The sequence below is a fragment of the Bacillus rossius genome, chromosome 1 (genome assembly GCF_032445375.1).
Source record: "Bacillus rossius redtenbacheri isolate Brsri chromosome 1, Brsri_v3, whole genome shotgun sequence".
Classification (NCBI taxonomy): Eukaryota; Metazoa; Arthropoda; class Insecta; order Phasmatodea; family Bacillidae; genus Bacillus; species Bacillus rossius.
The window spans coordinates 29,672,566-29,699,792 of NC_086330.1; the positions used below are offsets into that span (position 1 = coordinate 29,672,566).

The 27,227-nt window shown below is 43.0% G+C and overlaps 1 protein-coding gene across 1 annotated transcript in view; it reads left to right on the plus strand.

Annotated features, from left to right (window-relative positions):
• Positions 1–2,855: 2,855 nt before the first annotated feature.
• Positions 2,856–27,227, plus strand: part of LOC134530421 (protein artichoke-like) — a 63,340-nt gene continuing 38,968 nt past the window's right edge. Inside the window, exon 1 of the mRNA XM_063365641.1 lies at positions 2,856–2,893. Within this exon, the coding sequence (XP_063221711.1) occupies positions 2,856–2,893 (38 nt within the window). The remainder of the gene's footprint in view (positions 2,894–27,227) is intronic.

Here is a 27,227-nt window from a genome sequence, read left to right on the forward strand (position 1 = left end):
GTGCGCGATTGTGTGCGATTTCGACGCTCTTGTGGAAACGACGACGCCTATCTCATGTAATTTTAAACAAACACTAGATTCTGTTTACTTCAGTTACTTAGGTTAGACATTTGCATTGGATGTGATTTGTAATACTCATTGAACAAAGAAATAACTTTAATTTTTGATATTATTATTTGTTACAGATAGTCAACAAATTTAAATAGATCATTTAAGTTGGAACATACAGTAAACGTATGGAGACATTATAAAAATAATAAACGAATCAACCCCACAGTGATCGTTATATGTCCAAAACTAATTTCATGCAAATGATCGAATTCTACAGGCCTTGACAGGCACCTCCAACGAGTCCACAAATATTTTTGTAAATCAGCCTGAACAATCAAAATCGGTTAAACAGTCTTGCGGACAGGAATCGAAAAAAAAATTAAAACTGAAAAGTAGTCTGTAATAACAGAACATGATGCAAGGAAGTCTTAGTCTCAAATAATATCCCGCCAAGCAGAGGATGGACATACGATAAGAGCAATGACAAGGAGTAAATTCTTTCTTGAGAATAAAATGCCTAAGAACGAAACTGATATGAAAATAATATTGAATTATTATGAAGATTAAAAATAAGCAATTATTCAGACTGTCTCTTCTCGTACAAGTTACAGCCTTTCAGTTGACGAATAGACCATCGTCCGAAACCGGAGGTACTTAATTTGTGCCAGCATCTTGTGAACGGAGAAATTTTGAACTTGGGATACGTGTACATTCGAGGTAAATGCGGTGCCGAAGAGACCAGAAACATGGTCGAAGATTTTGAAAATATTTCAATTGGATTTTGAAAAGAATATTGTGGCCATCACCAGCGATGGTCTAAACATAATGAAGAAGTTTGGTAGGGAAAGCCCAAGCGAGATGATGTTATGCTTGAACCACGCAATACATCTACGAGTTTAGACACATTTTATATAAAAAAAACAGGCTACTGCCACATCCGCAGCTTCTACCTCAGAAGATACTGAAACTGATGATAGCGACGATGAAATCCTGTCTGATGAAGAAATGGACTGAAATGCCAGCTGCGAAACAAACTGCCCATTACAAGTACAACGAGTTGATGAAATTAAAAGAGTGCTTGTTGAAACTCGATTCCTAGTGAAATTGTTTAGAAATAGTCTACTGAAAAACAGCCAATTACAGAAATATGTGACATCTGTATTTGGAAAAGAACTCAGTTTATTACTAGATGTCAAGATGATGGGATCTCTATCATTGTAATGACAAAATCGCGTAAAGAAAGCGTTTATTGAATTAATTTTATTGCAGCCAGTCTAGTTAGCTGTAAAAACCTTAGGCAGACAAAACTCGTTCATTACTCACAGTCGAAGCAATAATTTACGTGTTGCTGAAAAAAATTCAATTGACAACGACGAATAATAATCTGACAAAACGGTTCTTTGGAACTTTGAAAGCTCGTCTACAAGAAAGAAGACCAGGGCGGGTTATATGTTTGTTAAAATATTTGCGCACAGGTCACCACAGCTCACAGTCCCAAAATATGGATATTTTCACTTCGAATTTGAGTAAAACCGCCCTTATTGCTTCTGCGGAAGTACTGTATTGCAGAATTTAAGAAAATATCCCTCGTATCTAAACGCTAGAATTGGAAATAATGGATGCCAAACCTAGTACCAGTAGCTCTACAGTACACAACGAACCCAATGATTCGTTTTGAAGTCAAATGGAACAGGAAATCAAAAAAATCGAAGAAAATGTACCCGAAACTCTTGCAAAAAAATCACGAACAACATTAAAAAAGGAGTTGCAGTTGTTTGATGCCATAGGAATACGTACTGAAAGGTTGTAATTACTTTACAAAGCTTTAAACACAATCATTCTGTTGAAAACGAGAGTGTTTTCTCCTTGTCCGGTGGCATTATTACTTTATTACAAAAACTAGAAACAGATTTTCGTACAAAACTGTTAACGCTCTGACTTTTTTTGTTGCATATTTTATTAAACCAGCAAATAAGTCTAATTGCTAGTTCATTATATTATTTATATTACTAATGAATAGATACTAGTTGATGATTTTTAATGATTAGAATAAATGTGATTCTTAATTGTAAGTCTGTTTTATATTTAGAAGATTTTATTGCCTAAAAACTAAATCTGTGCTTATAATAATTAAACATATGATTTTTAGACTGTAATTAACGCTATAATTGTTGATATTTACTAAAAATTGTTTTTTTTTATTGATACATCTCGCCAAAAATAAACTCTATTGTAATTTCATTCCCAGGACTTTTATCTAGGGTTGTCTCGTGTCCAGGGACTTTGAGACTGTCGAGACATCCCAAACACTGTTCTAGTCTCCCAAATACTTCCCGGGGCTAGAACCGACCAAACGTCTCGCGAGCTACAATGGAAAGGAAACGGAGACGTATCTCCCGGAACATTCCACTATCACTTGCGCTGCTTTTATAATGCATGGAAAAGTAACGAATGGCAACCATTTATATTGCTTTTCATCGTCACGAAATACTAATCTGCTTAAAATTAATATTTTATGCTTCGAGATCATAACACGACCATAATTTACGTATATAATAAAACTAAGCGACACATTAATAAGAGAACACGAGATATTCTTGTACTTGAACATAGGACATGAACAAACGTGGCTACCGCTGCAGCCAAGTACTCGGCTACTATTGGTCGCACGGAGCAGCGTAAACGTAAGAGCTCAGCATTGCCGAGCTAACCCGTACGGGTCCGTCTGCGTGCCGTAGTGGAAACTCTGTTCTGTGAGATCCATCTCCGTTTCCTGCCATTGTAGAACGGGCCTAAGCGCTAGCATGGGGACCGTGGGGGCTAAGCGAGGACGCAAGGGGAAGTAGGGAAATGGAACACGCAGCAGCGGGGTGCTGCCATGGAGGTTCAAAAATCTCCTTGGGCGCGATATTTTTCTCAAGGTGCTATACCCGTTCAAAGAATATATTGACAACGTCATTTCGACGACTGATGTTTTTAGAACAGCTGAAGTGCAGCCGGGTTGTGCCGAGTTGTTGCTGTTATGTCTCCGTGCGGATCCGCCTACTGTTTAAGGGGGTACCTCCCATTTCAGGTCAAGATTATATATTTACAGTAATTACAGATAAACTTGTAGACTTTTTCAATTGTTTAACTTTCACGAAAAAAATATATACAGCACATACATTTTGCATAATTAACTGCTAATGTTACATTTTTAACGTTTTTGGTTGTACAAATAATGAGAAATTAATTTATTACAGAAATGAAACTTTTTAGGTTTGACTGCGATGGCACTGGTTACTTCAAGAAATGGTTTGAATTTCTTTCAGAAAATATTATTTAATTTTACCTGGCATTTCACAATTCTCACATTTTTTTACTATTTTGACAGCCAAGAAACATGAAATGAGTTTTTGTGTTAGAAATGCAAAAATATCATCAAGTACCCAGTGGCATTGCAGTTGAACCTAAAAAGTTTCAGTTATGCAATAAATTAAATTCTCCTTATTTGTACAACCCAAAAACTTTAAAAATGTAACTTCGGCAGCTAATTATGCAAAACGTATGCGCTAAATATATTTTTTCATTTTGTAAAAGTTAAACAATTGGAAAAGTCTAAAAGTTTAACAGTGATTAATATAAATATAAAATCGTAACCTGAAATGGGAGGCACCCCCTTAACGCCTCCGGTATGTTCCGAAGTAGCGCTTCCCCATCGAACCATTGATCAAAGCTCGCGAGACGTTTGGCCTGCTCCATTATTCAGTGTTATTTTTCTGGCAGGCAGCGCAGCCGAGTCTGATTAAGGACGAACCTCATTTCTACTGCAATATTGTTAGTAACATTGTATTAAAATAAACCTGCAATCCCTTAGTGACTGCTAATTTTTCGCCCAACCAAGAGTGAGTTGAGATATATCAAGTCTTGTATATTACCCATTGTATCTCCATGCGTGAAAAGCCAAAACACCGGCATATAAAACATTTTAACACATTATATGGCATGTTCTTGGTGTGTTTATTAGTTCGTGTTAGCTGTCCGTTCTTCAGCCAGCAATGGCGGTCGTCCATGAAATTATTTAAAACCAATCCTTTCCACAGCAGAATCATTCAAATAACGTAAATTGTGATCCAAGGTCGTGGGCGTGCCCAGAACTTCAATAATAGGGAGGGGATCAGATTACGCATCACTTCACCTCCCTTTCCCAAATAATTATGCCACCCCTCTTTGTTAAAAACCGGAGCATGTTTACCGTGTATCTTACGCAAAAAGTTTTTTTTTTTACAATCGAATGATAACTATAATTTTAATATCAACGTTGTAAAAACATTGTTAATACTGTAGTTCACGTATCTGAAATATACACATAACTACTTATTTTAACCAATTGGCGGTACCAAGGAACCTGGAGTGGCACCCAAGGAAATATTCTGAGGTTGGCAAAAGGATTTTGGAGGGGGGAAGGGATGTTTTGTCTTTTGTAAATAGCATTGTAGGTAGATTAATACCGAAGTGGGAAAAATTCTGACCATTTAAAAGATTGGTCGTTGGCGATTCAATACTTTGAAAGAAATTATTGTCACAAAACTATATTTCTTTTAATAAATTACGTTCTTCCTTCTGTTAATGTTTTTTTTTTTTAAATATTTTTGTATGGCACCATGGAAACTCCTCCTACGTTACAAAGGTACGTTTAAAATGCTCCCTCACCCACCACCTTTTCTTTTTATCTTTATTCTGGTTTTAACCGGATGCGTCCTTAGCTGCAACTTCGTAGAGCATGCCTATACATGATTTCAGGATTCAAATTCAAACCAAGAACAGCTGACAATCCAATTTATCAAAAGTTCTGAATCAAAATACCAAAATAAAAAAATTAAAAAAAAAGTGCCGTAGTTTAGAGTTGCAAATTTTTTTTAAAGTTTTAAAATCCCAACTCTGTGCCAAATTATTAGCTAGTGTGACTACAAAGTTTAGTCACAACGTCATAAATAAACATACTGTTGATAATATGAAAAAAAAATCAAATATGTTATAGCCTACTTTAGAAAAATATTATTTTACTTTGACTATTCATAATGTGAAATTAAATTGCCCATTTTTTAAAAAGAACCTAAGTTTTATTTGCAAATTAGTTTTACAGTATGAATAGTCAGTGTTACACGATACAATATTTTTGACGCCTAAGTCAAAATAAAAAATATATATAAATACCATGTTTGATTTTATTTTTGAATTCTCATAAACAGCAGGGTTATTCGTGAATGCGTAGCAACAAACTTTGCAGCAACAGTAGGTAATAATTTAGTGCAGGGTGTGGATTGTAAAACTTTACAAAAATAAAATGCGTATAACTCATAAATGAGGAAGTATTATTTTTAATAATCAAGCTACATTATTTTTAAACAATAAAAGCTAGATAACTGGCACAAAAACTATTCTCGGCTGAATGTGGAGATACGGGACACCCTGATGACCGAACTTACCTCGAAGGATCACGTGTCGCACTACTAGGTGCCGCGGCTTCTCACGGGCGACTGCACGTCTAACGTGTACTATTCGACAATCAGGAAAAAGGGGGGGGGGGGGCGATCTCACTCACGTTCAGTCCCAGCGGCCTAAATTACGTTTGGAACGGATGTGCATATGTGTGCTGCCGCCTGGACAGGCATTGGCACGCGAGTGCTGCACCGACTAGTGTAAGGCAGCTCTGTGATGAAACCGATGAAGCCACGCGCATCGATACTGGCGCAGGTTCAAATGCTCCCGACGTAACCGACACCCGCGGCAGTTATACAAACTGCAACGTACATTTTGCGACAGTCGCAGGCAAGAGAGCAGCCAGCCAGCCAGCCAGCCAGCCAGCCAGCCAGCCAGCCAGCCAGCCAGCCAGCCAGCCAGCCAGCCAGCCAGCCAGCCAGCCAGCCAGCCAGCCAGCCAGCCAGCCAGCCAGCCAGCCAGCCAGCCAGCCAGCCAGCCAGCCAGCCAGCCAGCCAGCCAGCCAGCCAGCCAGCCAGCCAGCCAGCCAGCCAGCCAGCCAGCCAGCCAGCCAGCCAGCCAGCCAGCCAGCCAGCCAGCCAGCCAGCCAGCCAGCCAGCCAGCCAGCCAGCCAGCCAGCCAGCCAGCCAGCCAGCCAGCCAGCCAGCCAGCCAGCCAGCCAGCCAGCCAGCCAGCCAGCCAGCCAGCCAGCCAGCCAGCCAGCCAGCCAGCCAGCCAGCCAGCCAGCCAGCCAGCCAGCCAGCCAGCCAGCCAGCCAGCCAGCCAGCCAGCCAGCCAGCCAGCCAGCCAGCCAGCCAGCCAGCCAGCCAGCCAGCCAGCCAGCCAGCCAGCCAGCCAGCCAGCCAGCCAGCCAGCCAGCCAGCCAGCCAGCCAGCCAGCCAGCCAGCCAGCCAGCCAGCCAGCCAGCCAGCCAGCCAGCCAGCCAGCCAGCCAGCCAGCCAGCCAGCCAGCCAGCCAGCCAGCCAGCCAGCCAGCCAGCCAGCCAGCCAGCCAGCCAGCCAGCCAGCCAGCCAGCCAGCCAGCCAGCCAGCCAGCCAGCCAGCCAGCCAGCCAGCCAGCCAGCCAGCCAGCCAGCCAGCCAGCCAGCCAGCCAGCCAGCCAGCCAGCCAGCCAGCCAGCCAGCCAGCCAGCCAGCCAGCCAGCCAGCCAGCCAGCCAGCCAGCCAGCCAGCCAGCCAGCCAGCCAGCCAGCCAGCCAGCCAGCCAGCCAGCCAGCCAGCCAGCCAGCCAGCCAGCCAGCCAGCCAGCCAGCCAGCCAGCCAGCCAGCCAGCCAGCCAGCCAGCCAGCCAGCCAGCCAGCCAGCCAGCCAGCCAGCCAGCCAGCCAGCCAGCCAGCCAGCCAGCCAGCCAGCCAGCCAGCCAGCCAGCCAGCCAGCCAGCCAGCCAGCCAGCCAGCCAGCCAGCCAGCCAGCCAGCCAGCCAGCCAGCCAGCCAGCCAGCCAGCCAGCCAGCCAGCCAGCCAGCCAGCCAGCCAGCCAGCCAGCCAGCCAGCCAGCCAGCCAGCCAGCCAGCCAGCCAGCCAGCCAGCCAGCCAGCCAGCCAGCCAGCCAGCCAGCCAGCCAGCCAGCCAGCCAGCCAGCCAGCCAGCCAGCCAGCCAGCCAGCCAGCCAGCCAGCCAGCCAGCCAGCCAGCCAGCCAGCCAGCCAGCCAGCCAGCCAGCCAGCCAGCCAGCCAGCCAGCCAGCCAGCCAGCCAGCCAGCCAGCCAGCCAGCCAGCCAGCCAGCCAGCCAGCCAGCCAGCCAGCCAGCCAGCCAGCCAGCCAGCCAGCCAGCCAGCCAGCCAGCCAGCCAGCCAGCCAGCCAGCCAGCCAGCCAGCCAGCCAGCCAGCCAGCCAGCCAGCCAGCCAGCCAGCCAGCCAGCCAGCCAGCCAGCCAGCCAGCCAGCCAGCCAGCCAGCCAGCCAGCCAGCCAGCCAGCCAGCCAGCCAGCCAGCCAGCCAGCCAGCCAGCCAGCCAGCCAGCCAGCCAGCCAGCCAGCCAGCCAGCCAGCCAGCCAGCCAGCCAGCCAGCCAGCCAGCCAGCCAGCCAGCCAGCCAGCCAGCCAGCCAGCCAGCCAGCCAGCCAGCCAGCCAGCCAGCCAGCCAGCCAGCCAGCCAGCCAGCCAGCCAGCCAGCCAGCCAGCCAGCCAGCCAGCCAGCCAGCCAGCCAGCCAGCCAGCCAGCCAGCCAGCCAGCCAGCCAGCCAGCCAGCCAGCCAGCCAGCCAGCCAGCCAGCCAGCCAGCCAGCCAGCCAGCCAGCCAGCCAGCCAGCCAGCCAGCCAGCCAGCCAGCCAGCCAGCCAGCCAGCCAGCCAGCCAGCCAGCCAGCCAGCCAGCCAGCCAGCCAGCCAGCCAGCCAGCCAGCCAGCCAGCCAGCCAGCCAGCCAGCCAGCCAGCCAGCCAGCCAGCCAGCCAGCCAGCCAGCCAGCCAGCCAGCCAGCCAGCCAGCCAGCCAGCCAGCCAGCCAGCCAGCCAGCCAGCCAGCCAGCCAGCCAGCCAGCCAGCCAGCCAGCCAGCCAGCCAGCCAGCCAGCCAGCCAGCCAGCCAGCCAGCCAGCCAGCCAGCCAGCCAGCCAGCCAGCCAGCCAGCCAGCCAGCCAGCCAGCCAGCCAGCCAGCCAGCCAGCCAGCCAGCCAGCCAGCCAGCCAGCCAGCCAGCCAGCCAGCCAGCCAGCCAGCCAGCCAGCCAGCCAGCCAGCCAGCCAGCCAGCCAGCCAGCCAGCCAGCCAGCCAGCCAGCCAGCCAGCCAGCCAGCCAGCCAGCCAGCCAGCCAGCCAGCCAGCCAGCCAGCCAGCCAGCCAGCCAGCCAGCCAGCCAGCCAGCCAGCCAGCCAGCCAGCCAGCCAGCCAGCCAGCCAGCCAGCCAGCCAGCCAGCCAGCCAGCCAGCCAGCCAGCCAGCCAGCCAGCCAGCCAGCCAGCCAGCCAGCCAGCCAGCCAGCCAGCCAGCCAGCCAGCCAGCCAGCCAGCCAGCCAGCCAGCCAGCCAGCCAGCCAGCCAGCCAGCCAGCCAGCCAGCCAGCCAGCCAGCCAGCCAGCCAGCCAGCCAGCCAGCCAGCCAGCCAGCCAGCCAGCCAGCCAGCCAGCCAGCCAGCCAGCCAGCCAGCCAGCCAGCCAGCCAGCCAGCCAGCCAGCCAGCCAGCCAGCCAGCCAGCCAGCCAGCCAGCCAGCCAGCCAGCCAGCCAGCCAGCCAGCCAGCCAGCCAGCCAGCCAGCCAGCCAGCCAGCCAGCCAGCCAGCCAGCCAGCCAGCCAGCCAGCCAGCCAGCCAGCCAGCCAGCCAGCCAGCCAGCCAGCCAGCCAGCCAGCCAGCCAGCCAGCCAGCCAGCCAGCCAGCCAGCCAGCCAGCCAGCCAGCCAGCCAGCCAGCCAGCCAGCCAGCCAGCCAGCCAGCCAGCCAGCCAGCCAGCCAGCCAGCCAGCCAGCCAGCCAGCCAGCCAGCCAGCCAGCCAGCCAGCCAGCCAGCCAGCCAGCCAGCCAGCCAGCCAGCCAGCCAGCCAGCCAGCCAGCCAGCCAGCCAGCCAGCCAGCCAGCCAGCCAGCCAGCCAGCCAGCCAGCCAGCCAGCCAGCCAGCCAGCCAGCCAGCCAGCCAGCCAGCCAGCCAGCCAGCCAGCCAGCCAGCCAGCCAGCCAGCCAGCCAGCCAGCCAGCCAGCCAGCCAGCCAGCCAGCCAGCCAGCCAGCCAGCCAGCCAGCCAGCCAGCCAGCCAGCCAGCCAGCCAGCCAGCCAGCCAGCCAGCCAGCCAGCCAGCCAGCCAGCCAGCCAGCCAGCCAGCCAGCCAGCCAGCCAGCCAGCCAGCCAGCCAGCCAGCCAGCCAGCCAGCCAGCCAGCCAGCCAGCCAGCCAGCCAGCCAGCCAGCCAGCCAGCCAGCCAGCCAGCCAGCCAGCCAGCCAGCCAGCCAGCCAGCCAGCCAGCCAGCCAGCCAGCCAGCCAGCCAGCCAGCCAGCCAGCCAGCCAGCCAGCCAGCCAGCCAGCCAGCCAGCCAGCCAGCCAGCCAGCCAGCCAGCCAGCCAGCCAGCCAGCCAGCCAGCCAGCCAGCCAGCCAGCCAGCCAGCCAGCCAGCCAGCCAGCCAGCCAGCCAGCCAGCCAGCCAGCCAGCCAGCCAGCCAGCCAGCCAGCCAGCCAGCCAGCCAGCCAGCCAGCCAGCCAGCCAGCCAGCCAGCCAGCCAGCCAGCCAGCCAGCCAGCCAGCCAGCCAGCCAGCCAGCCAGCCAGCCAGCCAGCCAGCCAGCCAGCCAGCCAGCCAGCCAGCCAGCCAGCCAGCCAGCCAGCCAGCCAGCCAGCCAGCCAGCCAGCCAGCCAGCCAGCCAGCCAGCCAGCCAGCCAGCCAGCCAGCCAGCCAGCCAGCCAGCCAGCCAGCCAGCCAGCCAGCCAGCCAGCCAGCCAGCCAGCCAGCCAGCCAGCCAGCCAGCCAGCCAGCCAGCCAGCCAGCCAGCCAGCCAGCCAGCCAGCCAGCCAGCCAGCCAGCCAGCCAGCCAGCCAGCCAGCCAGCCAGCCAGCCAGCCAGCCAGCCAGCCAGCCAGCCAGCCAGCCAGCCAGCCAGCCAGCCAGCCAGCCAGCCAGCCAGCCAGCCAGCCAGCCAGCCAGCCAGCCAGCCAGCCAGCCAGCCAGCCAGCCAGCCAGCCAGCCAGCCAGCCAGCCAGCCAGCCAGCCAGCCAGCCAGCCAGCCAGCCAGCCAGCCAGCCAGCCAGCCAGCCAGCCAGCCAGCCAGCCAGCCAGCCAGCCAGCCAGCCAGCCAGCCAGCCAGCCAGCCAGCCAGCCAGCCAGCCAGCCAGCCAGCCAGCCAGCCAGCCAGCCAGCCAGCCAGCCAGCCAGCCAGCCAGCCAGCCAGCCAGCCAGCCAGCCAGCCAGCCAGCCAGCCAGCCAGCCAGCCAGCCAGCCAGCCAGCCAGCCAGCCAGCCAGCCAGCCAGCCAGCCAGCCAGCCAGCCAGCCAGCCAGCCAGCCAGCCAGCCAGCCAGCCAGCCAGCCAGCCAGCCAGCCAGCCAGCCAGCCAGCCAGCCAGCCAGCCAGCCAGCCAGCCAGCCAGCCAGCCAGCCAGCCAGCCAGCCAGCCAGCCAGCCAGCCAGCCAGCCAGCCAGCCAGCCAGCCAGCCAGCCAGCCAGCCAGCCAGCCAGCCAGCCAGCCAGCCAGCCAGCCAGCCAGCCAGCCAGCCAGCCAGCCAGCCAGCCAGCCAGCCAGCCAGCCAGCCAGCCAGCCAGCCAGCCAGCCAGCCAGCCAGCCAGCCAGCCAGCCAGCCAGCCAGCCAGCCAGCCAGCCAGCCAGCCAGCCAGCCAGCCAGCCAGCCAGCCAGCCAGCCAGCCAGCCAGCCAGCCAGCCAGCCAGCCAGCCAGCCAGCCAGCCAGCCAGCCAGCCAGCCAGCCAGCCAGCCAGCCAGCCAGCCAGCCAGCCAGCCAGCCAGCCAGCCAGCCAGCCAGCCAGCCAGCCAGCCAGCCAGCCAGACAAATGCCACCATTTGCCTGAGAGAATCCGCCTTGGAGGAGCCGGGGCGCAAACCCGGGTCCTACAAGTCACAAGGCAGGCGCTCTATCCTAGAACCAGAGTGGTAGAGCGACTGTTATAATGTTATTCCATTATTTTACTGTAGTTTTTAGTGTCATTAACACGTGCAGTACGTGCCGTAACATCTAACCTCGGCAACGAACAAATTCATGTGTTCGTATGTTGTTCGTTTACCATGAATTATGTTATTTCATAATAGTGAAATATATTTTGTATAACTAGTCTGGCAATTTTTTAGTTGATTTCCTGCAAACAATCTTACTGTCCCGCTGTACACTACAGACTGTTAAAAAAAAAAAAAAAAATAAGAGCTTGCACTGTCGATGGTAAAGTTTTTCAAATAAATGTTAGATATTAAAATAGATTGTTTAGTTAAAATATTTGTGTGCTTACGAGCATGAAGTTATTGTATAAACATTATATTTATTTAGTTTTAAGGCCACAGAAAAGTTAACTTTTTGTATCACTTTTGGCTTTCTATTTTTTTTAACCTGTTTAATATGCGCAGCTAATACTGGAGAGCTATTTAAACAACTGTTTGCAAATTTGAGTTTTCAAAATCTTAAATTAAGTACTAAATCTATGATAGTGTTGGAGATGTCAAATTAATATATATATATTTATACTGACATAGCCGGAATTTCAGGTAATTATAGTACTGACCTTAAATCGACCAGTTTGTGAAGACTAAGAATTTAGATGACACTGTTTTGTGAGATTTGCTTACTTATTCATAAATTTTCACATTATTTGAATACAACTAAAATTTATTGGAACTTACAGCACTGAGTACAGAATACTTTGTAATATCTTACCTCAGGGTTAAGCAGGAGCATAAATCAGAGTTCAGCAGGAGCATAAATGTTTTTTTCATACAATGAAAACCTCAGAAACTTAATTAAGTCATCGGGATTATTAAAAATGAACTTTTTTGAGTACACAACCACAGAATATTTTTTTAAATATTTGTGCACATCGCAGTTTATTCGCTATTTAATTATTTGTAATTTTAATTGTAACAAAAGTTTGAATGCGGTGTTTCAAATATTTTGGTTGTGTAATATATCTAAGTGTAATAGTATGAAACATGTATTATGTTTTAACTGTTACAGTATCAAAAGTTCATTTAATAGCTGTATATGTTTATTTCCGTCCGAAACAGTTTTCTCTTTTCCTCTAAATTTGTTTTTTTTTTTTTAAATTATTATGTTCGAAACTTTCCTTCAGTTTAACAACTTAAGTAGATTAATTATTACGCTATGAAATTAAATACTCCGTACATACTACACTTGATATTTTGAGATTATTACGAAAAAAATATGTTATTTTATTTTAAATACTTTTTTTACAAACGTACGGGTTTCAAAAACCAAATAAAACAATTTTTTAATGGTTCTTGCAATAGGGAAGAATATATATGTATGTATATATAATATATATTTTAGGACAAGAAAATAAGCGAAATTCGGAGAACATCAAAACACACAAAACATAAAGAAGAAAAATACTTTGGACATCTTACAGAATTGAATTATCAGCACTTTTCTATTTGAAACCAGTTGACAAGAAATTGGTTTAAATATTAAAAGAAATATAACTTTGTACATCACATGGCTTTGTTTATTTTTCATATATGAAATACGGTTCATCGCGGTATAACAGTATTTCTTATAAAAATTAACTAATTATTTTATACTTTAATTGAATTGTTTATTTGGCATAACTTTTTTTTTGACCATGTAAAAGATAATCGATCGAATACTCCACAATCTGGCTTTGTTTTGTTTTACCGTGCTTAATATGCGCAGATAATACTGGAAAGCTATGCAAATGACTTTAAATATTTGAGGTACTGGGGCAACACAAAGCATAAATGGTAACACTATTTTGTAGTGTTCAGTTATTTTCATATGAATGTAGTAATTAACAAATATGTACGTTTATATGAATATTTCTGTTCCATTTACAAAGAAAATTTACGGTGCAAACTTAACCATGAAACTTAAAACATAAAAAAATGAAAGAAAAAAAAAACGGCTATACAGAGACGCACAGGTGAACCCAGCGATGTGGATAAACAGTGACGACAGCACAGATGAACATCGTAAGCAATAGTTGAGCGATAAAACAGTTATTTTGAAAACCACATCGATGATAGCGCAGACTAACACAGTATATGATTCCCTAAGAGGACAGTTGCGACGTTTCGGGAAATAGATATATTATTCCCATTTTAAGGAACAAAAAGACTGAGGTTTCTCATGACATACAGTTTAATGAGTAATGGTGTATGTCAGAATCTGCAACTTGAATTAATTTATCTATTATTTAAAATGTTGTTTGTCGGTTCAAATTTTATTTAATGAACTACACTGAATTAGTTTAATTTCACATAGATACTGACTTTCTTTAAACAGATTTATGTTTTGTTTGTTTTATGTGTATATTTGTTTACACTTCTGTTAACAAGGCACATGTATTAGTGCAGAGAAGCTTACTCAAAAGAGGAAACTGTTTCTGTAACAATAAGTGTCAAGAGCGTAGAAGGAAAAAAAAGGGGGTGGGGAATAGGGTTGCCAGATTTATTTAGACAAAGAATTTTATTTTACAAAAATTACAATGGGAGGAATTTCGAAAAGCACTTAATGTATCGTCAACTAGCCAGCTGTAGGTAGTCATGTAAATAAACAGATAAATTATATTCTTTAATTTTCTTTAGAGTGTACATAATCATAATATAAGATACGTATACGCGTAATGTTCGATGGAGAGACCTTGGACGATGTTTCTGAAGAACACTTGTCCTCGTCTCTGATGTAACCAGATGAAGAGCATCGACATAAAATAATGCCGCAGTAGAAAAGGTCAACTCGGCCTACGTTCTTCGCGCGCATAAAATACGTGTTCTGAAGCGTTTCAATGAGAGGTCAGAAAGTTGACTTGTGTCCAATAAAATTTGACGGTACTTATCTGTTATATCCCCACCAGAAAAATATATCGATACTTCGGCATAACGATATTCAATTATCGGTTTTTTTTATAGATAACATTACAATCCGTAGTTATGAATGTCCATGTGTTCTTTGTTTCTGTATTTCAGTGACTATGAGTGGAATTTTTAATTTTAGAATATTGTAAATACTTATTACGGATAAAAAACATATTATTACGTTTGTTACACGCAATGACAATTATTGCTTTTATACGAAAGGTTACGTGCTAAGAATGCAGTTTTTGTTTGGAATCAGTTGAATAAGATTTTACTCACACGTTTGATATATTTATTTAGCCAATATAATGTTAGAAATTTTGTGAACCCGATTTTTTTATTTACTTAGAGTTTTTGAGCGGGTGGTCACGACTGCAATATTATACATTAAATATGTGAAGCCGTTTTCTTTCCTGCAGCTAATTGTTGCGCCGTATTTGTTATAGGCCTACCCCCGAAAAATTGGCTGACGTGCGAATGCACTGTGGACACTGTTTTAAATTTTTTTTATGAACGTGTTTGTGTTTAACGACAGAGATTCTAATTCATTCTTACTAACCATCATCTGACGTTATGTTTCCGCAATGTTTTGGGGAGGAACAATATGACGATGGCGAGGTTCAAAAGTCACTTCATCTACGTCACAGCATGCCGTCTCCTGTCAATTCCTAACTCCGTGGAGTTTTGTAGTAGTTATTTCCTATGTTTTAGAAAGTTTTCCTCGAGGTTTCCAAGCATTTGGTTCGAGAGATGTGGCGTGATTGTGCTAGCTCACTTAGGGACCGGTGCAATACTTGTCACGGAGCAAAAAAAAAGACACGGGAGACGTTTGAGCGCTTCTTTTCCGCATTCCCCTCGGCGTTGTGACAGGCTTTGCGACGGTACCACGCGCCTCGCGCGCTGTCCTCCACACACGAGCCCGCACACCTTCCGTCATCAAGGGAGGAGACATGCCGCGCGCTTTTCACTTTCGTCCGCCGGATTCCTGGGAGCAAGAGCTGCTTTCTTCAGCGGTGGGGCCCCACGCCGGACGCCGAGGGGGGCAGGTGCGCGCATTGTCGGCGCTCGCCGACTGTTACGAGTTCTCCTCTCCTCCCTCCCTCCCTCTCCCTCCTTCTGTTCCTTTCCTCCGCATCCTTAAGGACTCGCGTCGGGACTCCGGAGGTTTCGGCTCAGTTCGGCAGAGGTCGGCGCACGAGCGAGTCGGGCAACACGCGGCGCGGTGTGCACGGGCCCGCAGTGGCAGCTGGTGACTTGAACGCACCAGTAGGACACGAACCTCGCCGCGAGCCGAGAGTGCTGCCGGCCTGTTGGAGAGGTTAGTGTGCGTGCAGCGAGGCTGGGTGAACTACATATACCTGCTTCCTCTTCTGCTAGTGGATTTTCAAATGTTATCCAGAAAAAATTTATATACATAGCTTAATACAAAAGATTTGCTAGGAATTTTTTTTATGCATGAATACTTCACTTTCACGTCATTCATTCACGACTTTTTTTTTTTGCAAATAAATATCCAACCGTAAATGTTTATAGCCAACGTTTCACTTATATTTGTGTATTACGTATTTTGTTACAGTTATTAAATAGCGATCGTTTAAATGGTAATTTCTACTGTTTATAATTACATAGAAATTTTAACAAACCTTTTACACTTGCAAGAAATTACTAGATTGATGTTATCTAATAGCAATCAACCACTAATTTGTTTAGCTTCTGTTTTATATTTAGCGAATAATTGTGTTGCATGCAATTGATTCATTTGTTTTATTGCCTCAACCTACGGTATTAGGTACTCACTCTTTTCTTGCTTTCAAATAAAGTAATTAAGCTTAGATCTCTTTGAAAACCTATCTGTTAAGCATTTTATAATTGTAAATTGTTTATTTAAATAAAATATAATACTTGAAGTAACCGTAAAATGAAAATTTGTCACACAGCTGAGTTTAATTATTAAAAAGTAATACAAAAACTAATAATAATGCACAGCTAATTATCATGATGTTATAGATATTTTAAGTGTCAGTCTAAACTTGTCATTTGGAAATTTAATATCTAAATATTACTCCTATTATTAAACTTATCTCGAGATAGACTGAATTTTAGAATGTTAATGCGTTCATTAAAAGTCAAAATATCATATGTCCTTGATATATGTATTAATTACTTTAGAAAAGATAAAATATTATTTAAAAAAAAATATTTTTTTCAATAAATAAATTAAGTATTTGTGATGATTATCAGTCTTTCGTAAAGTGTGTTTGACATGCGCAAAGTTCTGGGTTTGAATTTTGGGTCTAAGATATGTTGGTTTAATTAAGTTTAAAAACTGAGGTTTTCACAGATTTATAAGTTTACCAGCAGGAGAGTTTAAAACGCATAAATAAATAACTATTACGAGAGGTAAAATCATACTAATTAAAGTCTATTTTAACAACATTAATATTTACTGCCATTATACCAATAAAAAAATTCGGATCCTGTTTCATGCCTTTTAAAAACAATTTTTTTAACAAATAAATAATTAATTGTCATAATATTGGGTTTCACAATAAAATAACTAAAACAGAGCAAATAAAATATTTTGCCAAACGTTTTCTGTCAGTGGTTATATGCTCTTGCGTAAAATGCACAAGGAATGTGTTCGCATCATTGCGCTCTTAAAGTACTTAAAGAAGGCTTAAGTGTTCCTTTGTTTTAAGCTTAATACAAAAGCTTTGCTAGGATTTATTTTTGCGTGTGAATAGTTAACTGTCATGTCATTCATTCACTGGGTAATGGGTTAGTAAGCTACGTAAGGTCTGAATCTGTGTATAGTTTTAGTGTGAGTTTATCTTAGCTTGTAAGCCACTCGCTCATTAACAAAGACTTTATTCTTAGTGTGTTGGCTGTTATTTAAATTGCATGCAGTTAACGCTGATTCCGTACGACGTCATGAGGTTCCAAGTCCGTGGTTACAAATGCTTTAGGTGGGGTCTCATACGTCTAGTATGTTTTATTTTTTATTTGCTCGTCATTTATATAAGTTAAGGTTTATTTCTGTAAATTTAACACTATGTTTCTCTTGCATTTGTTGTTCTGTCACAAATATTTTCATCAGTTATATACTAATTGTCATTTAATGGATGTAAAATGTAGCGCAAATTCCTGTGATTGTTATAACTAGCACGACTTTTTACAGCAATTATATCACTCTTAGGTAGTAAATGTCTGTTGAAAATAAACAAATGCAACAGAAACATGGTGTTAAATTTACAGAAATAAACCTGAACTAATAGTAATGATGAGAAAAAACCCGCTTGAAATAAAAATTATTATAGTTTTTATAAATATCCCCTAATTGCAATTTTTTAATTTATCGTCACATTGTTGTACTCCTTCAAAGAGTGCACAATTAGCTTAAAGTAATTATCGCCCCATTTAACTGTACTTCCCGTGACTTGATATCTTGCAGCATGACCCGAAGATCCACTGTTTCACGTTTATAAGTGTTGGCGATTGCTAGTATGAAAATGTTAAAAGAAAGTCGTACATCGTACGTTTGAAAAAAAAGAAAAATATTACAAGAACGTTCAAGCCATTCTTACGGGTAGAATAGTTTATTGTACACGTATCTCTGCCTTCATGAAATAACTTACAGAACTGTTTGATCTACACTCTGTAGGCAAAAATATTTGACGTGGTGAGCAATGAAGCCAAAATCAGATGATCTCACGTTGGAAATTTGTGAAACTGTAGCATTCAAGTTGCGTTGGGCGTACGTTGAAGTGGGGTGCTATATATCTCCCCTCCGAAATAAAAAAAAAACAAATCTATCGTTGCCACCAACAATTGGAAATAATTTGAAAGTAAACAGCGGACAAAGTGGTTATATCCCTCCACCCCTTCCCCAGAAATGAAATTCTGTGTAGGCTTCTGGCCAAGTGAACTGACACATTTCTTTCCTCTAGACCTCATTATGGCCAGTACTGCGCAGTAGTGATCGTTGCTTCCAGGGCAAGCTATCACGGATGGGAAAACAGGAATTCAGTCCTCAATCTGGATCCGCCATAACGGAACGACCTTGATCTTTGTTTGCTCTTTGTTTGCCACATTAAATCCAAAAACGACAGCAAATTTCCCTACATTCCCTAAGGAATCTTACAAACATTGAAATTCCCCCCCCCCCCTCCTGAAACAACCAACATGTTTCCTAAACATTTTCTCGCACCCGTGTAGAAATATAAACTGAATCCCGATACAGCGATTGTTATTTCAGTTTTCTAAGATTCGGTCACATACTTCAAGTTGCTTATTTCATTTCCTTGTTATTTCAAACTACACTTTTTTTTACGTTAGTACATGTTAAGTAAATATCTGCTAACCAAATTTTTGACGAAACATAAATATCAAGAGAGTTATAGTAATACATTTACAGGCAAAGCTCTCAAATAATACTAACGACAAGCAAATAAAACAACCAAAATGTCGGGTAATAGTTCCTTATGTTGGTGACATCGGAGGTCAAAGTAAGTCTTATCTTTCAGGCATAGAAAAACAGTCGCCGACCGACCTTTAATGAACTACATTTTCTAACATCTGTCACGTCATTTAGGCCTTTACACAATTGACAACTTTAGAGACGGGACTTACTCGTTTGATTTTGCGATGGTTACCGCCATGTTGTTTCTACTGGGCTTAGTATAGTTAAGTTAATCAATCACTCTTTACTTTAAGGTTTTGAAAAATTGAAGCGTTTAGTTAAAGTCAAGTGCTCACTTTGACGAGACCAAATCAGAGTTTAGCGGCGTTGTTCTATAAATTTATCAATAATATTAACGGCCAGGTTTTGATAACTACATTGGTGAGGTTCAAATACAGTAAGTCTGGAAAAATTTACGTTTGTGTTATGTAATAACGGTTTCAGTCATGAATAAAAACTTAGTCACATGTCTCAAGTTTTTGTGTGAAGGCCTTTGTACGTAGCATGTCTAAACAGTTTATCGCAGCTACTCACTTATCATCACCCCCCAAAATCAGCTTAACGACTTTTTTAAACTTTTATATATCGGCTGAGATTTTTCCTTTCTTGTTAAAATTGCATATCAATGTAATTTTAATTTTCTTAAACATGTTTATACTATTGTGGGGAAAAAATAGACCGAATGACAGACACAAACAAAATTATTATTTAGTAATAAAATGTTATACGAATATAAAGATACAGCAAAAATACATTTAAGGAAAGGTCTTACATGTAATTTTTGTTACTAAATTTTCTTTTTCTTACTAGTTTTAAGGGCTATTACTGTAGATTTACTATTATAGCCCTCTTAAATTTGTTAATATGTCACACAAAATATTCACTTGCGTGGATTGTTTTACCGCTATTAGATAACACCAAATATCTGGTGATATCATTTGTAAAGACTTAAAATGCAAAAGAGCTGTCGTGGCAAACTGACAGCAATAGCCCTTGAGTACATAGCAATGGTAAGAACATGAATTAAACAAATTGCGTGGGAGGGCAAACCTTAAACATCCCATTTAAAAACGAAAAACAAAAGTATAATGGTTTAAGTAGTTGTCAATTTATAAATACAAGCAGTAGCCACAGAGATAAGGACCTTCCATTCTGAGTAGAAGAATGGCCGCAGACTCCGTGAGGCTGGCGCGGCGGTAGTTGTAAACACAACAATGGTTTCCGGGGTCAAATCCAAACCTGCGACCTTCGGCAGCTTGTGCCGTGTGGCAACGTCGGTGGACAAGGCCGAAACCTCCTTGGTGAAATTTGTCTGAAGATAGAGCCGCCCACGCATCTTCGTTGTGCGGAAGACAAGAATAAAATCGTTATAGAGTCACTGAACAGATACTGAGCTTGTACATCAATGCAGAAACTGCGCATGAAATGCAACACCTTGATTATACAGTGTTACATGAAAGTCTCTAAAGAATTACTACAAAACGTTCAACTGCATTATTTAAGTAATTTTAAAGAAAATACGAATTTTTAAAACTGTATGCAACCTCTTGGGCTCCTTCATTCTCACTATGATAATCAGCCCGATGTTAAACACCATTTTTAAGTCATGTAACTTGTTCAAATACCTTCTGACTTGGATAAGTATCTTATCGTGGTTTCAAAATAGGTTTTTCATTTTCCTGAAAGGCAAACAGATCTTTATCTGAAGTTACTGTAACAATGCAAGTCACGCGTCTCTTACGTTTCTAAAAGATTCTCAGTGTTAGCAGTGATAATGCTAAACGCCAAGGCACGGCGTAAGTCAAATGCAGTGCAAGGGGTACAAGCATATGTGTTGGTCAATGTTAAGTCCGGTTCGTAGGCAAACCTGTAACTAATTTGCCACCATAAAAATAAATATTTAAATAAAATCTTTTTCCATAGGTATTGCGCAGCCTTAATTATCAAATTTGGCACGCTTATAGAAGTCGGTTGTGCCAATGTGTCTGAAAAATGTGATAACATTAGTTGCCGTTTGAGCGTGTGAAATTCGTATATTTTTCCATACTTCATGCGTGAGTATGGAGTGAAGCCCTCTAAGGGAGGGCGAAACCCCCAATTAGTAGGCGTTTGTGGTCTTCTAACAAGTGGAAATTTGGGGGCAAAACGCGCAATGAGTGGAAGTTTGGAACGAATCTTCCGATAAGCGGGAGGGGTGCAAAGCTCCTGAGTAAATGGGGATTGGGTTTTAAGCCCCCAACGAGCGAAGCATGTATTGTTTCACGTCCCATACGATAATTGATTGTTCTAGTTATCTAAAATAACTGTTTAATTTAGTCTTAGGTAACCTACTCTGTTTCCACATATGATTATAATGTTTCATTCAGACTGTCAAACTAAGGCTTTCAAAACGTCTTTCTCACCACAAAATTTATTTAGCAACTTCTCTACTTAAAGGGAAAACATATCAAGCGGAAGTAGTCATCTTCGTTTCAACAGTTTTTAGGCCACATTATTTTTTATCGTATATTATTAAAATTTTGCTTCGTTAAAGCATGGCTCATAATTTCAGAAATGTCGTAAACTTAATAGTGACTGGCTTCTACAAATAGTTTCACCTGTGAAGTGACTGTCTTTAAGTATTGAATTTATTCTTAGGAATGATTACACTGTCAATACACGCTATGTATTAGAAAATCTCTCGCTGTATGTTCACTGATTTAATGAGGGCACAATTTAAATTTTTAACTATAAAGGAGTTATAGCAGCGTAAATGATTTGGAATAATATAGTACCTGTCCCTCCCACTTACTTAAAATGTCATTTTTAAACTGCATATGTTTACTGAATTTTCAAATTCAATTGACCGCCAAATGCCTCATAAAGATACAGTGGCAGCTCGACATTTACGGGGACATAATATTTTGAAGAGGTGACTAAGCTGGTTATAAGTAGAATGGGAGGGGGGAGCATGAAATAGCCCCAGGCCCGCCCCCAGAAATTTTGAAAAATAACTTATTTCAAACTATAAGTCTGGGACTTCAATATTAACCATGGATTTTCTAATTTATTTATTTTTGAAGTTATACTTCTTTAGGCGCGTTATGAAAAAATGATGAGAGTGAAATTTTAAGATGCGCGCCATCACTGTAACACAAAATTAACAGGTTGAAGCTGCGCGCGCACCATGTAACGACATTTTCACGGGAAGATGGCGGACCCACGTGTATGAACATAAACCCACATTAGAGGACATACCAAACGTATTGGTGTGCCAAATGAAACTTTATGAAAGTGAAATTACCATGGAATTTATTTTGGTAAACTAAAATAGTCATAGTAAAGAGTAAAAACAACATTATATTGGTATTACATACAATTTTCTCGTAACCTTCTGTCAGAGCAGGGGTTATACTGCGCGGTCAATATGCTGAAGGGCTGTGGTTCAATACTCGACGGTAGGTTTTTTTTTTTTTTTTACTTTTTTTGAAGTTATAGTTTTTTATGCGCGTTATGAAAAAAATTATGAGAGTGAAATTTTAAGATGCGCGCGCATCACTGTAACACAAAATTAACAGGTTGAAGCTGCCCGCTAAATCGCTCATTAAGTCTCGAAAAAAAGCTACCAACAAAATAGAAATAGAACCTCTATTAGTCGCACATGTTGGCACGCTCGTCACCTCTGATCACTGTTTTCATATTTATAATATTTATCCACATGTTTCTAGTTTCTACATTCACAACACGTGTTTTAGTTTCATACAAGTGCGAATTATATATGTGCTAATAAATTATATTCAGTAGTGATTTAAATTGAATATTTTGATTAATATTATTTACTATTCTTAATATTAGTAAAAAAATTGTGCTTATATACTTTTTCAAGTGCTCCAATATAATTGTGGTTAACTATCCGTATGTATTATTTATTGATATAAATTAAAATATTATTATTTAATATAATTAATACTAAATATTATTAAATTATTAATGTTAAATATTTATTATTGGTTATTTAATATTTACAAAATAATAAATATTTATAAAAATAAATTAACAAATATGATGAAAACTTTTTTTTAAAAATGAAAAGTGAATATAAAATTAAGAAAATAATACATATTTGAAAAATGAATAAACTTAAATTAAATTTTTGAATTTATTATTAAATTTGTTTATTTTCTTTTAAAATATTAAATAATCAATAATAAATATTTTAAATTAATAATATTACAATATTTAGTACAAATTATGTCATATATATTTATTATACTCTAAATTTTATTTATTTAATTTTTCAAATTTAAACTGAAATTTATTGACTGTGTTGACTATCTTTTTCCGGCCCTTTTATTATTTTATTGTAATTAATTATTTGCATGCAATTAAAAACTATTTTTTAATGATGCCAAAGAAGTATAACTTCTCACGCGCGTACTTAAGTACACGCACCATTTTTTAAATTATATTTCTGCTAATAAATTATATTCTGGTTAGTTTTATAAAATAATACAATAAAATTATAACTAACTAGAATATAATTTCTTAGCAAAAAAAATATATATCAGAGCTTTGAATAATGCATTCTAAAACCAATTTAATTATTCTTTTCTCATTGGTATCCAGGACCTTGGAGCCGCTTCTCCAAAAGCGTACTGCCGATAGAATAGATCACGTCAGTTATGAGCCTAAGAGGAGAGGAGATATTACATTAGACGCACGAGCGAGTCTCAACTTGAATACTGCAACTCCTATCAACATGACTCCTCCCACTCAGCTCACTATCATCATCCCACTGCATTCCGAGCCGAGTTACAGCATACAGTGTGCGGACATCAGCAGCACTTTGCTGAAACACATGCCTACATATCCTCATTGCTAAAAATTTCGTATCCATAATCTGTTGTAGCCCACTGTTCTATAAGGAACGCAACGACGCAACCAACGAACGAAAATCTCTAAATGACACGACGTCTTCAACAACTTTAATTTGTAAATAATTAGCAAATAAATTTCTTCCGTAGGTTTCGTTTGAGAATTCATGTTTTTCATGAAAACTTATGCAATTGTTAATACTTTTCCTTACATGTATTATTTTCTTTCACTTTGCTAAAGTTTAACAAGTTAAAACTGGATGCATATAATTAAAAAAAAAATCTATTACGTATAACGCCGTTGTCTTAAAATATACTTCAAATATAGAAGGCAGAAACGAAAGTCTAAACGTTGAAAGTTGGCCGATGTTTGCGTTGCGATTTTTCGTCTTGCGTAGTTTATAAACAGGTATATGAAAAAGTCCTCTTTGCGTCTTGTGTTTTTCACGTTCCACCGATGAGTTCTGAGAGACATGATGCTCAGGTGAATGCCGTAAAGTAAAGTGGCACACTTTCATCCAGACGGTGAGATAAGAAAAATTGCGTGTCTCTGGCTTGGTAACCTTAATCTACTCATAAATAGTTTCTATATAATCAAGCTAACTATCTAGTAGTGAAGCTGTTGCAGAACATTTTTTCAGACAGCTACTAAATATTTCAAATGTAAATTATTCTCAAATTAAATACATGTACAGGCCAAGTCAGAATCCAACCGGCAAACTTTGCAGATTTATCAGGGAGAAAAATAAGTCGAAAACAACAATACTTCTTGCAGTGTTTTCCAAAACTTTGAAGTTGGAGATGGAACACTTATTTATTGAGATGGAATGCTAAGCGTCTGAATAGGTAATGTTAAGTTTTAACAAATTTCTACCACCACTGAAAAAAAAAAAAACCTGTCGCTGTCGTAAAATGATTTCATTAAAATAATTGGTGGATAACAAAAAGTTATAAACATGTGTGGAAAATAATGGTGTTATACCTCCTTCCTATAGGCGTAAGTGTTTATGTATGAAAGTATAAGTTTATGTAAATATATATATGGATAACACGTTACATGTAAGCAGAAAACCTAATGTATGTTGAGGAGGTGAAGAAGAGCGAAAAGGACAAAACGTGAGGCATTCCACCCAATTTGTCATAAGCATAAATGTATCATCTCTTGGAGGTGGGGGTGGGGGTGGGGGTTGGGGGGACCTTGTCATGGCGATCACTTGTGACGTGGCATGGCGTGTCGGGGAAGCCTAAGATGTACATCAAGCTCTGTCCCTGCCTGAACACGCCCAAATATTCACCTTCGGCCAACCTCGGTTTTATTTCTACATATTTATATTTCTCTGTTTATTTTAATGTAGGTATACTAACCTAACTAACCGTCCATAGTGTTTTAAAGTGTTTTAATGTAGCTGACCTAACCGACCACTTTTAATATTTGAATTCATTTTACCTGCCCAAAAAAAAAAAAAAAAAAAAAAAAAACAAATCCCGAGTTTGGCCGAAGGTGAATGTTCGGGCGTGTTCGGGCAGGGATAGAGCTGCGTGTCGAGCCCGCAGACCCGCTGACGTCAAGCACAGCTGCGCAGCTTCTGCACCCGCGGCGCGGCGCGAAAGGACTGTTGGCCAACTAAGGCGGCCCCCGCTCGTTATGGCCGTTATTTGAGGGGAGAAAGCAAGCAAAACATGGAATAATGTGGCGGCAAAACAAAGGAACAATGGGGGCGAGTTCCGTCACGTCACTTTCTAAACACGACCGCGGGCCGGGGGACAGGCTCCGAACTCGTCGTCGCCGCCGCCGACGTGACGTCACCAGTGCGGACACGGCGTGCAGCGATGGACCGCAGTGTCAGGACGACGGAGGACCCTTTCGCGCCGTCGAACCCTCGCCTCCAGATCCTTCCAATTAAGTTTGTCAAATAAAGCTGAATGGTTATGACGACACCGAAAACGTCACTAGCGTAGGCATGTTTGTTCAACAAGTTAGATTACGTGTTTCCATCAAATATTTTCTATATAGGACGGATTAAAAAAAAATTGGTTTTCTGTAAAGTCGGTTTACGGACGATAGTTTATCGTGACAACGTCATAACCAGTGGCGGTTATTGCATTAGAGCACACTCGCACGTGACCCCCTCGCCTCATTAAATAGGCGCCTACTGTAATACTTAAATATCATACACATCGAATAATAAATAAATGCAACCCATTTGGTCTTATAACCATTAGCAATATTTTCCAAAACCGCCGCTATAGAGTAAGCGCAGCTATGCTGGGATAGCACGTGCGGTGGAGGCTAGGCGGGCGACGGCGCGCCGCTCAGCTCGGAGCGACGTGGTGGGGGTAGCTCCCCATAAGCCAGCATAGGAGCACAGTCCAGTCGTGCGCAACACTATCCTGTGCGCGGCGCGACATTTCTTGTCCTGTTTCTCCCATTTTTGCTCGCTCTTCGAGAATGATGACGGCGCTGTTTGTCATGTGTTATTATTCTACTTTAGTGCGTTTAGTGCGACGTTTACAAAGTTTGTTTTAACTACTAAGTTAAATTACTCGTTATGGCCTTGAGTAAGTTAACAGTCTCGGACATAAAAACACTGGTGTTCTCTAATTTGTCATTGGAAAGGAAAATCTAAATAAAACAAGCAGGCAGGCCAATGCCTAAACTTACTATAGTGCAAGTCCCTAAGTCAAAAAATAGGGAGTTCAGGAGAGAATTTAAGCAGGACATTTACGAGAAAAACTCGTGGATCTGTGGATGCGAAGAAACCAACCGGCTCTATTGTTTTCCCTGCCTGCTCTTCGCGAAACGAAGTGGTGAATCTAGTTCTGTAAGTTTTGGCGTCTCACATTTGTCTCACTTAAGTCAAAAAATAAATAAGCATGAGAGTGCAGAAACACATTTGAATTCCGTCTGGGAGTTTCATCTTTTGGGGAAATTAGACATTCGCCAACAACTTGATTGTGCCTACCGTATGAACATTAAACAACATAACGAGCAAGTTACAAAAAAATCGTTATGTCATGTCTAAAATTATAGATTGTATAAACATTTGCGGGGCGTTTGAACTCGCGCTGCGAGGTCACGACGAGACACAAGAATCTGCTAATCCTGGAATTTCTAGAGTGTTAATTAATTTTTCAGCAGAGTTAGACAAATCTTTGAAAGAACACCTTGCAATTGCAACTGTTTTCAAAGTGACTTGTAAAGAAATCCAAAACGATTTGCTAGATTGTATGCTTAAAGTCTGCCAAGAATACATCAAAAAAGAAATTTCATGTGCAAGTTTTGTTTCAGTGATTGCAGACGAAACGACAGACATATCATCTTTATTCCACTTGGTTATAGTTTTTCGCTATGTGTTACCTAACGGGCAAGCAGTATAACGATTCTGGCAGTTTGTAAATCCTCCAGGACATGATGCTGCGTCAATCGCAGAATGTATTCGCATTGTTTTGGAAAGTATTGTTGACAAATCCGAGAAATTGATATCTCAGAGTTATGATGGGGCTAGTGTAATGAGTGGGCATCACAATGGTGTTCAGGCCATTATTCAACAAAATTATATATATGCGCATTATGTGCATTGTTATGCGCATCAGTTGAATTTAATTGTGGCACAATCTACAAGCCAAAACCAACAAGTCCGTATATTCTTTTCCAATTTGAGTGATATAACTAACTTCTTTAGCCACTCACACAGAGAATTGCTGTTCTTGATAGCGTTGTTGGCAGGAGAATTCCTCGTGCTTCTTCTACAAGATGGAATTTTAAGAGTCTTACTGTTAACACGGTGTTGTACGAGTACAGAAAATAACTGATTGAATGCATGAAAAAAATTGAGTCGTCATGCAAGCAGTCAACAACAATCAATCAGTCGGGAGCTATTCGGCGTATGTTGAATGATCCAGTGTTTGTATTTTGGCTGACAGTTGTTCA